General features: G+C 35.7%; 1 protein-coding gene across 24 annotated transcripts in view; it reads left to right on the top strand.

Annotated features, from left to right (window-relative positions):
• Positions 1 to 9,712, top strand: part of MBNL1 (muscleblind like splicing regulator 1) — a 186,701-nt gene extending 176,989 nt beyond the window's left edge. For 15 of the 24 annotated variants that reach the window (XM_054701006.1, XM_054701009.1, XM_037526283.1 and 12 more), the window contains 3 exons: positions 247 to 341; positions 3,250 to 3,324; positions 6,308 to 9,712. In XM_054701006.1, coding sequence (XP_054556981.1) covers positions 247 to 341; positions 3,250 to 3,306 — 152 coding nt within the window. In that variant the 3' untranslated portion in view covers positions 3,307 to 3,324; positions 6,308 to 9,712. The remainder of the gene's footprint in view (positions 1 to 246; positions 342 to 3,249; positions 3,325 to 6,307) is intronic. The other 9 variants (XM_037526281.1, XM_037526279.1, XM_037526274.1 and 6 more) reach the window with 1 other exon arrangement.
• Positions 9,713 to 12,317: the final 2,605 nt, after the last annotated feature.

The following is a 12,317-nucleotide window of genomic DNA, read 5'->3' as shown; positions in this document are numbered from 1 at the left end:
ATTTTCTTGATTTGATGGTAACAAGCTTTTTTTCCCCTTTTTTCTCTTTCATCTTCCTCCCCTTCTCTCCTTGGAATGTTGTCCTGCTTTGCGCTGTGATTGCATGTCACTCGCTGGTGATGATGTCCCGTCACATGGCTTATTGCTGTGATAAATACCATGCCCAATTATCTCCTCCATGTTGCCATGGTTTCCATATTGCTACACTCTTCTGTATGTTTGCTTATATGATTTTCCCTCCGAAAGTTCCCATGGTGCACGGTGCTACGCCAGCCACTGTGTCCGCAGCAACAACATCTGCCACAAGTGTTCCCTTCGCTGCAACAGCCACAGCCAACCAGGTTTGCTAATTTACAGCTTTGTTTCTTAAAAACCAACTCTAATAGGGCTCAGTCCAACAGCCCTTGCGCACGTGGATTTCCCATTGAGGTCAGTGGGAATCGTGTGTATGTGAGGGCTATAGAGGGTGCTTTACTAGCATGGGGTTTCAAAGATACCTCTTGTTGGCCTACACATTCTCTCTATGAAGAGCAGCCAAATGCTTTTATGCCATTTATAAGTGCTCCAAAGTTGTCGCAGCTCCATTTCTAAAGCTACTAAAATCATATTTACACAAGCAATTCTTATTTGGTCTCAATCAAACATGCAGGTGTTTGAGCTAAAGACAGAAGTAAATTTAAGACTTTTATTATAAATTTTTGGTATATCCAATTTCTCCATTATTGCCTAAATTCTTAATAAAAAGCCAAATATGCCACAAGTGACCACTCTTGTAAATAGTTCATTATAAATTCATTATAGTTTTATTTGATAAACAGATTGGATATTCAAAATAAATTTTGTGTATAGCATATTCAAGCTTTAACTGAAAAAAAAAAAAAAACCCTAAGTGCTCTTACATCTATAATTATATAGCATAAATGTTGGAGAATTATGATGGGAATAAAAAAAAGACATAAAGACATCAAATATGGTGAATGGAGTCCTTTTCTATTATATGCAACTTTATGGGTCAGCAATTACCCAAGATACTTACCTTTAAGTGTTAGGCATCTGTTTTAGAAATTGAAATTTCATGATGTACAAGAGTGACTATTTTAAAAATGATTATTAAAATATTTAAAAATTAAAAATTCACTGATTCAACCAGAACTTTCTGGTGCTCTCTTAAATTATGTTCTAGAAAATGCTGGTTGTATCAAAATCAAATTTATGTAAAATAGATTTTGGCTTGAATATATGGATATGTTAAGAAGGTAAAGTTCAATAGAGTCAATAGCCTATGAAAAAATTTAGAGCCAAATCAAATTTCGGCTAACCCAGACTAAGGTTAAATATAGCCAGTGACTCAAGAAAGAATCAATATCAGATGTGTATCTAGTTGTCCAATTACAATCCATCTGAATTGATAGTTATTGCTACGTGTAGTCGCCATCTCTGTTTTTGCAATACAACATGTACTGTTAAAGAACTATAAACTGTTGATATAGCCATTAAAAACTTTTGAAAACAGCATACCAAAATGGATGCATTTTAGAACTGCAGTCAAGCTTTAAACATTTCTTGGCAAAGAATCATCAGTTTTTCCAAAATTTGTCAAAATAGCCCTGGATATATGCTAACACCTCAGACTCATTAACAAGAATGCTAGATTGTACATATGTGGCATGTTAGTAAGTAATCTATGGCAGAATTTTTTAATGATTCAATGCAGTCTATTTATGTGCAGATCAATGATGCTGAACTCTCTTGTGAGTACCTCTTATGACTGTAGAATTGCTGGTGTAAGCAACACTATAGCAAAGCAAATTTCAACATGTCCTTGGCCACCTGGGTTGTAGGGGACACTTTACTTTTTGCATTGTGCTGTGACCATTTCATGCATAATCTTGGGTTTTCATACTGTTTTACAACCAAAAGAAAGAAAAGGGAATGGATATATATATACACACAATATATTATATCTACATATACATACATATGTATATGCCTACAGTACATTAGCATTGCTGGAGATAGCTGATGCCACAAAATGCAACCTGCATGCATGCAGAAGTTTATAGCTGGCCCTTCATCTGCATCGATTGGTGTTGAAGGTCCTTGGTATGTTTCGACAGCCCCATCCTTGATGCTTCTACACTGTTGGGTGCAACATCCTGTCCTGCAGCAGCAGGAAAAATGGTATGAGAAGCTTCATTATGCTTGGAGCACATTTTCGTGCCATTTGCCAATGCCGTAAATTGTATAAAGATGTCAGCTGAGAAATGGACATGAAATAGGGACATTTTAATTTACACTCCTGATGGTGGATTGTAATATGTCAAGTTAACCTAGGACATCTAAATTGAAACAACAAAAAAATGCCTTCATGTATGTGACTTCACTATTCTCCCATCAACTTTACTGCAATGGGATTAGTGCCATTTTATAGATGAAGAAATTTAAGCGTGGGATATTCAAGCTCTTTGCTCAAGGTTATACAGCCAGGAAATGGATCACTAGTGTTAGACCCATGCTCTCAGCCCTCTCTCTGATCTTTTGGATCTACCCTGCTACCTTTTCCAGGTTAGCAGCTGAGATTCTGGGTTAGAGGAGAATCAGGCTACAAATTGGAAATTCTTGGCTTTGGGGACTTTTAAAATTAGTCATCTCTATATTTGGTTCCTAGTTGTATTTTCTGTCATGTTCTTTAATTCTCTTGCCCATTTAAAATACAATAAAATGTGCAATCAGGATCCAGACATATGTTCTGAAATAAACTTATGTTCTTACCTGTTTTTTTTAAATAAGAATTCCTCTCTGATATTTTTAACTTGAGAAAAAAGTTAGCACCATAAGTTGAATGAAAATGTTAGAAGTTGGTTGCACAAAAAATAGGCAAGACATTTTCTATTTTGATTTCTGGACTACTAAAGAACTGAACCACAGGGGTGTGTGTGTGTAGGCCAACAAAAAGGGCTTCTTTCAATACTGCTCTGCATGAATTTTTGATAGTTTTACTTCTCTTACTTCCTAAAAACTGATAACATTCATAGACTAGTATTTAACACAATGATTAAAAATTATGAACTGCTATTTTAGCATTAAGTTTATATTAACGTACTGTTATGTTGACCAGATAAGGACTGTCACCTTACAGCTGAATTTCACTTTTCTTAAAAAAAAAAAATATTAGTATTAAAGTGTTTCATCTCTTGGTTGTTGGCTTGCTTGCATGAGTCATTCATTAAATAATTTTTTATTTGCTAGATACCCATAATATCTGCCGAACATCTGACTAGCCACAAGTATGTTACCCAGATGTAGAATTTTCATCACTAAACAGTAAGTTCATTATGTAATATATAGTGTATATTTGTGGTGTTTTTTCTTAAAAAGATAACAATTGGTTAATGTACATAAGGAAATTTTTCAAAATTTCCTATTTTTATCTTAGGTTTTGAAGAATTTCTCATTTAAATTTATGAGGAATTTTTTGGTATCACTTCAATGTACATAATACTAAGGGAAAATTAATTTTGTTTATACTTCATATTTTAAAAAAATGAAGAAAAAAACATTTAAAACTAAATAGAAGGCATAGATCAGAGGCTGTCGAACTTTTTCTTTTAAATTTCAGACAGACTTTCTATTGAAAGGCCAGACAGTAAATATTTTTGGCTCTGGGGTCCCTGTGGTTTCTGATGCTGCTCTGTTGGAGCACCTGCCATTATAGCTTGAAAGCAGCTAAAGGTGATATGTAAATGAAAGGGTGTGGCTGTGTACCAATCAAACTTTTAATATTTACAAAAGTAGGCAGCAGCCTCTATTTGACTCCTCAAACTAGTTTTCTGTCCTCTGCTGGAGGGCCCCATTTATCTTATTTTTTATTTTTTTTTAAAGATTTATTTATTTTATACAAGAACCAGGGAACAGGCCAGATGCACAGGAGGGTGAGAGGACCCACCAGAGACAGAGTGGGGAACAAAACAGGCAGACTGACAAAATACACTGCTGAAGGGAGCAGTGGGCGCAATAGGAGAGGTCTGCTGCACAATGTGGGACCCTCGCCAGCCGGCTGGGATCGAACTGACGCTGCAGAGGCTGCAGACAGCTTTGCAGCACGGCGCTCAACCGCCTTTGCCAGCAGGGGAGGCCAAATTTTTTTTTGTTTGTTTAACTAGATTTTAGGCGAGCATGTAACCACTTTCCCCCACGCTTTTCACCACATAGTCATTAGGATACGGAATGTGAGTTTTAATAAAGGGATGTACTCACTCACTCACAGGCACAGACATCTACTTAACCAAAGAGCTTTAGGTACTTCGGAGTCATCATTTACGCTAGAGGATCATACAATTTTGAAAACGTCACCATTGCTCAAAAGTTATTTGTAAGTCTTGTAGTTTGCTCTCAGAGAAATTGGCTGGATTTTGGCAGAATGGACTGCCTTTCATCAACAGAGGATGCTTTGGTCAGTGTGCATACATTCAAGACATAATATGTGCTTAGAAGCATGTGAGTGACTTATATTTGGAGTCACAATATTTAAAACTGAGTCTGGTAATTAACAAGAGTAAGGATACGTTGGTGCTACTGTGTGATGGTTACCCTGTCAGTGAGATAAAGGTACTAGACAGTGAGATAAAGGTGTAAATGTCAGTACATTCTATTAAAACAAAAGAGGTTTAAACAAGTTTTTCCTGGAGCAAAGATGAAAGAGCCATTCTTCCCAGCAGAGTACAAAGATGGTTATACAGAAAAAGAGGAAGCAAGAGTCCCATAGAAGGGATGGTAGGGCCTCCCCGGTGGCGCAGCGGGTTGAGCACAGCACTGTGAAGCTGTCCACAGCCTCTGAAGCACAGGTTCGATTCCCAGCCAGCCAGGGAGAGACCCACATGGCATGGCAGACCTCTCCTGTTTCGCCAGCTGCTCCCCTCAGCAGTGCTTTCAGTCCATCTGCCTGTTCTCCACTCTGTCTCTGGTGAATCCTCTCACCCCCAACAACTCTGGCCTGTAGCCCAGCTTTTGTATAAATAAGTAAATCTTTAAAAAAAGAAGAAGAAGAAGGGATGGTATACTGAGGCAGAGAAATGATTCAGAGTCCCTTATGATGATAATCCATAGCAAATGCCCAATGTCGAGCCTATGCAGAAGTGGATCGGCAAAATTTGTGAGCCATTTTAAAAAGAAATGATAGACTCAACTCAAGAAATATTACCAAAGACATACTGTAATCATGACGTGAATTATTGACACTGATCTTTATCTCTTTCCTAAGCTCTCTCAATGCAGTTCTGATAGTAAGGTTTATTTTTCTTAACAGTAGCCACATTTTTGAATAAGCATTTCATAGTTTGTAGGTTTGGAAGACAAGTTTTCCTTATGGCATGGAAAAACCAACATTAATTTTTATAGTCAACTGGGTATGTTTGTTATCTTATATATGTAACTAGGTTCTATGTCTCAGCAGTAATGCAAATTGAAAGAAATGATTTTAAAGTTCATCAGTAATGATGCCCTAAGTCCATCAGTAATCAGTAAACCAGTAGAATTTTCTGTATTGAAGCATAGGCTCTCAATGTTCTATTTATTTAGCAAATGATTGCTCATATTCATGAGGCTTTGCAATATTTAACGAGTCTTTGAATGCAGCAAAACGGTGATTGTTTTCAATCTCAGGGTTGTATTTGAAAGAGCACTTTGATGTAAAGATTCTCTGATGAGAGCAAAATTTAGGGGAAAAACTGGAACTGTTAATTTATGAGTTCATTGTAATATCTGGCCAACCTTACTTCATCAAGAACATAAGGAATGATTTTTCCTCTTTTGGCTTTCAGGAAAAAACGTTTCCAAACTTTAAATTACCCACTCACTTAAAGTATCATTTTCTCCCTTACCCCTCTGGCCCAACACATATTATGCAAATTGATCACCCAAATACAGTGAATCATGTTTAACAGCACATGGATTTTATTTTGGAGGCCAAGTCATTTCTCTTAAAACATGCTAGACTCCAGATGTAAAGTGTGTTTAAATTCTGCTCCACGATAGTGTAAGAAAGAACCCTGCTGTATTATGCCCCTTACTCTGCAAATGTATTGACCCTTTTAGCTTAGTATTGACTGATAATAAAACAGTCCCTAAAATCTTAATAAACAATTTTAGACCCAGTCGTAAGTGAAGCAGTTTTTATATGGATATCTGATCACATCCACGTGGTCATGCTATTTAAATCAAAAAATACAATCTCCATATTAATTATGTGTTGGAAATTACTTTTGCATATTGTCTGTTTTAACCAAGATTATCTCTTTTTCCCTTGTAGATCATACTAAAGAGGAAAGGACAGTGTGCTTGGTTAGAGTAAAGGATGAGGTCATTAGCCATATTGTATATACCGTCAAGCAACACACACAAAAACCCCTCAGCCACAAGACATCACCTATTGCATGTTAACCAGAAGAAAAGAACATGGAAATCCACTGCACACTGTTGCCTATACACTTTGTACATTTAATTGATATTTGTGCTGAGGTGATATTCCTGTCTAAAAGAACAGCATTGTCTTTCTTTTCTAGCACAGAGTTATGCATTAAAAGATGCATACTTAATTAGTTTCCTATATATTCATGCCATCTTGAAAAGACAGACTATGGTGTAACCATGATTCTATTATGTATTGGTACGTCTGTAGACCAAGATATAATTTTTTAAAAATAAGTTTATTTCTTTCAAGGTTTACAAATAACAAAGGTGCACCTTGTATTTAAAATTGCCATTATAGATGAGAGCGTGCATGCACAGTCATTTTTGTTTAAGAGTAATATTTTTAATGTAATAGATTGTAAGACTGGTGAGGGAGGGATCTGACAGAGATGAATGTGCCAAGCAAAACCACAACTGTGTATCTTTTAAAGCACATCATGGCTTTAAGTACCATGTTGTTAAGGATTCTCATGAAGTGCCATAGACTGTACATCAAATTAGAGTATTATTTCTTCAGTGTTATTGTTTTCAGAGCCACATTTTGTTGCTTATTTGCTATTACTAATCAGTCAAAGGGCACCATTCTTTTCTTTCTTTTTTTTGAAACCAAAGCTGTCTCAGAAATGGCCAATTTAACTTTACAGTAACAATAACAATAGACAGCACAACACAAACTCTTAATACAGATAAACTCACACATACTGGAAATATATATAATAGATATATATAAAATTATTTTAATGCATTTTAGTGTAATATTTATGCATACTATACTGTATAACATGTTATTCAAAAGGGATATGCCATTTCTGAGACACGATAACAAAAAAATTGTTTGAGGAAATTATTTTGCTTCTATTTATAGCTCTGTCAAAAGTCAAATGACTATAAATGCTTTGCAAAAATGGTTTCACATTTGCTTAAATGCTTCATCACAGTCACATTCAAAATAGTGACTCTAAACAAAGAAGAAAGCAGCACTGTCATCAGATGCATGATTTTAAATTCATGATAAACCAAAATATGAAAATGGGATATGTTTAATTAACCTAGTCATTGTGTGGGTTAAGTACATGGGTGAATTTTTATATGTGATTTGTTTTGTTTTGTTTTGTTCAGATAAACTGCTTATAGCCTTAGAAAGCCTTTTACAAAATTAAAAAAAAAATAGATGTGCATTCAGTTTTTAAGAATGGATTCATCCAAAGGATTTCCCTTTTTGTGGTTTGGATGTTGCAGCTAGTAAAGGATATTTTTGCTCTGTTCAGCAGTTCTAAAAATTGCTGAAGTAGGGGCCAGGTCACTGGTAGTTCTAGTGGAATGGGAGAAGAGAAAGTTCAGTTATAGAACTTTCCATACTTCCAAGTTTACTGCAAGTTTTTATGCTTGAGAGAGATGCTTTCTAATATAAGACTGATGTGTTGATTTTACTGATTGTACTGTACATCTATTAAAGCCTTAGATTATTACATTACGGGTTGGAACCCATACCAATGTAATTTCAATCGTGTTAAGAGAGTAATGGTGACTTCACATATTATTGTAGTTAGTTACATTATAGAATATTACTTATTTTTCTTGTTAAAATGTAGTTTTTCATTTCCTACATTTATTTGACTTCATTTTCTATTAACAGTTGAATATCATTTTCAGTTTATAGACTATTGTTTTACTAGATTTTACCAATGAATTTTTCAAAATACAAAAAAAAGTAGTCTTTCCTTCATAACGTACTCAGTTTTGAATTACATGTAGAGTGTCATGAGTATTCGTATATTACTGTTAACTAAATGATTTATATTTTACTGATTTAATATTAAAGTGTAAGAATGTCAGTCATTGTTAGTTCTTGTCTAGTTTTCATTAAAAGAACAAAGATCTTTTATATGGATATCTTATAAATATATAATCATTGCTAAGTAAGAAGTTAAGTTGTTGCTATGGCAACAATCCTGGCAGACAATTGAGTAATATTTTGATGATTTATTTTGTTTGTAATTAGTTATTATAAGAAGATCTAGATCCTAGATATTAGAATAAAATTTATTTTCTACTGTATCCATTTCAAATGTTAAAGTATTGTTTAATATTTTTGAAATCCCTGAATATCAGGCCTTGTTATAAATAAGCTGCATAATCAATAAATAGAACAAGGGACTTTTTGTTGATAATCCAAATACTCAAAGTTTACGTAATGAGAATTATAGCGTGTGTGCAAACTCTTGAGGGTTGATTATGCTGCAATTTAGCATGTTGGAAAGTCTAGAGAGAAGGTTGACTTTTTGCACTTCTGTATATAGTCAAAAGAGAGAAACCTGTATAATAGTAAGATCTTATTTTGAATAAAAACGTCTATAATTACAAGGAGTTTTGTTAAGGCTAATAAAATTACAGACTGAGCAAAATTGCTTGCAAAAGTGGCACAGAGTTAGCACTCCATACCCCTTCAAACATGTTGCTTTGCTTTTTGTGGACAGCTTGTAGTTTGCCAGGATTTTTTCAGCTGGAAAGATATGCCATCCTTCCAAGATCTCATGACTGACAAAAACTTCATTGGGCCAAATCTGCCTGAAGATCATTACCAAAAATAGCAGGTACTTCAACCATTAAGGAGAAATCATGGATCAGATATTCCTTACATTTTTCAAAACTACTGCATGTTTAAAACTTCAACAAAAACAAAAAGGACGAACTATATTAAGGACATATATTATTCAAATCAGTTCTGCCAATATCAGTGGTTTATTGTTCACAAAAACGAATCTTCAAAACAAGTATTGACTTTCACAAATTTAAACCATAACAGGCAAACCAAACAGCTCACCGTAGCTATAGTTGTTATGTGATTGTTTTTTAATTGCTGTAGGATCCTGTTCTTTCAGCAGGTGAAAAAATAAAACACAGTTCAAATTTCACGGTTTTAATTTTCAACTCAGAAGCACTCAAAAATGCAAACATGATAATGGGCACTTGTTTAATGAATTACTATATCCAGCCTTAGCTCCAGCTGGTTATGATGTTGCACTTATCAGCAACCCTCCACTTTCATCTGCTGAAAGGACAGAAGTGCTTGATTTTACTATTATGTAATCAAAACTTACTTTCTGCTTGTAGTTGCTTAAAATTATGTATTTTGTCTGGGGCTGCAATTTGTTTTATGCTTATTTTATTATTACTGCAGTAGTTGACTTTGCTGTATGGAAAAATAAAGTGAAATTGCCCTAATAAAACTTCTCTTTCTTAATTATATTTGTCTATCTGAGATTGAAGAGTAAATTATTTTTGCGCGTTTCAAGTACTCCTTCCTGTGTCTACCTTTACAAACATTGATAAGAGAATTCATTAAATGGTTTTAAGGGCTTGCAAGTCAAACATTCATTGCCTTACTCACCAGCTGTCCTTTGATACCAAGACTGAGAATGAGAATCATGAAGTGTTGCCATCCTCTGCCCTGTGTTTTTTGAAAAACCTTACCCTCCCCTCTACTGACAGTTGAATGCAGGTTAATATTGTTTTAAGTATAGGGTAGAAACTATAAAGAAAAGATGAATGTCTCTTGTCAATTCTAGATCTCTGTCTTTCTACAAAAGAAATTTTCCTTGTCATGAAAATTTTCCTAGCACTGGAAATCTGGCAATCTAAGATAATATTTCAATAATGAAGTAACAGTGACACTTGACTGAGGGGCATGAGTTCACACACACACGCACACACACACAGCTGAGCCAGTCATGCTGTAACTTGTGTGTGTGTATTTTTTGATGATGAGTTACAAATGTGTTTGAAGTGAAGCCTGATGTCCCAGAGAGTCTTTGCATTTTGCAGTGTCCACAGATAACCAGTGAAAGCCACAGTTCCACTAGTGAAGAAATTCGCTCATTTGATCATTTGGTTTTACTTATGTGACTGTGCTATGTGGTATTTGGTTGAAAGCTGCATATTCTCCTTTGTAGACAGAAACTTTTTCTCTACAACTTCCATTAGTAACAATAAGTGCATTACTGGTTGAGTTCTATAAAACTCTTTATTCTTTTCTTTATTCTTTGTGGACTCAACTATTCTAGGTTGCTGCTCATCAAAAGGAGCAGTTACCCTGGAGATGATTATCTAAAGTAGGGGTTCACAACCTTTTTTGAATAATACCCAAATATCTGGCTCTCTCCAATTAGTGATAGGATTGGGGGTCTCTTAATTGAAAAAAAAATAGCAAAAGGCAATTGTGATATTTTCAGTACTTTAAGTGGGACCGTAGTTTATTATCCATGAGTCTGGAAAATGGTGTCTCAGATGCAATTAGTTTTCCAGAAAAGGCTGATTGCTCAGAAGGCGTTATTACTCTAGGGGCCACTAGGGGTCCTCAGCTTACAGATAGGACTGTTTTAGAACCGCATGTGAAGTTTCCTGTTTCTGGTTTGAAAAACAAAATCATTTGCTAGAGCTATTTTTTTTATTATGGAGCCTTGTCACTCTCGGGGTTTACACTTTGGAATCACCCTCAGGTTGCAATCTGTCATGACCAGTAGTTCTCATCATGGAGGGACTAGTCAGCTGGCGTGCATGAGAACCTGTGGGACATGCAGCAACAAGATTTTGTTATTTTTCGACTTGCTTTTAAGTCCACTCTGTTGATTCTAAGAGACTCACTTTAATATTCAAGATATTCGATATGTTCCGGAGAAAATTTTATACTGTTGTTTAATAATTTGGAAATCTTTGTACGTCTGGATCATAGTCATTTTAAATGTTCAAAGTCTGTTGTATTAAAATCATGAAGGACAAAAATAGGAAGAGTAGAAATTTAAATTTCATGAAATTTGTTTTGACTTCTCATGTGCTGTCAACACAACATTGGTTCTCATTGAAACGACTTTAAAATGATCCACCTCACCAGCCTTCTATAGTTGATCTTGCTATAGTTGGTCCCAGCCAATCCCTCAAGAGCCCTTGGCAACAGCAGCACTTAGCTGGGTGGTGACTCTGTGGCTGTGCTCAGATGGTGACTGTGAGGCCATGCTCGGCCATCATTTCCCTCTCCTAACTCACCCAGGGTTGGACTCCAGGTTCTCCCAGGTTCTATATACTGTGAACCTCCAAAAAGCTAAATGCACATGTCCTGGGGCTGACCTGCTCCTCGCTTTGGCTCAGGCATTGTCCCTTTTTGCTTTTTTTCCCTCGTGCTGTCTGCACTTGCCCTGAACACCACCTGTCCCACCCAATTCCCACCTCCAAGGAGGCAGGTCCTCCTACTCCTTTATATCCTCTGAGAATCTCCATTCTCTGCTGTTTTTGTGTTAGAGCTTTTCCTTCTTTGTCCATGTGCTATTTTTCTTTTGCTAATTTAAATGTTGAGAAATGAATTAAAAAATACAGCTTACCCTTGCATTTATCATTTTAGGAATGATAAATAACAGGTTAGAAAACAAAAAGATAAAATCTGGTACCATAATGAACTGTTTAAGTCTTTCAGAAATGATTCACTCTACAGTCATCTGTTTCCTTCTCCCTAGTAGGATTTCATAATGGCAAAACATAGAATTTCTTTTTTAAGAGATTAAAGAATAAACCTGAAGGTTATTCATAGTGGTTGGGAGTCACTGGATACTTACGTAAATGCTGACTGTGGCTGTTAGTCACATTTGCCTCTTGATGGATTCTGGGATATGGAATACCTGAACTTGGACCTGGACGAACTTGCAGCTTCAAGTGCTGGTGTGATCCTACCCCAGTGGGCACACTTTCGCTGATGGGAAATTGTAACAATTGCAACCACTGTTTGCGCTGTGGTCATGAACATAGCTGCTAAGGAATAAAAGCACCCACAGAAAAATAATACCTCCAAAGGAAGACCA

This window comes from Talpa occidentalis, unplaced genomic scaffold (genome assembly GCF_014898055.3).
Source record: "Talpa occidentalis isolate TD23 unplaced genomic scaffold, MPIMG_talOcc4v2.1 talOcc4.4, whole genome shotgun sequence".
In the NCBI taxonomy this organism is placed as follows: Eukaryota; Metazoa; Chordata; class Mammalia; order Eulipotyphla; family Talpidae; genus Talpa; species Talpa occidentalis.
This window is presented reverse-complemented; position numbering and strand designations above follow the sequence as displayed.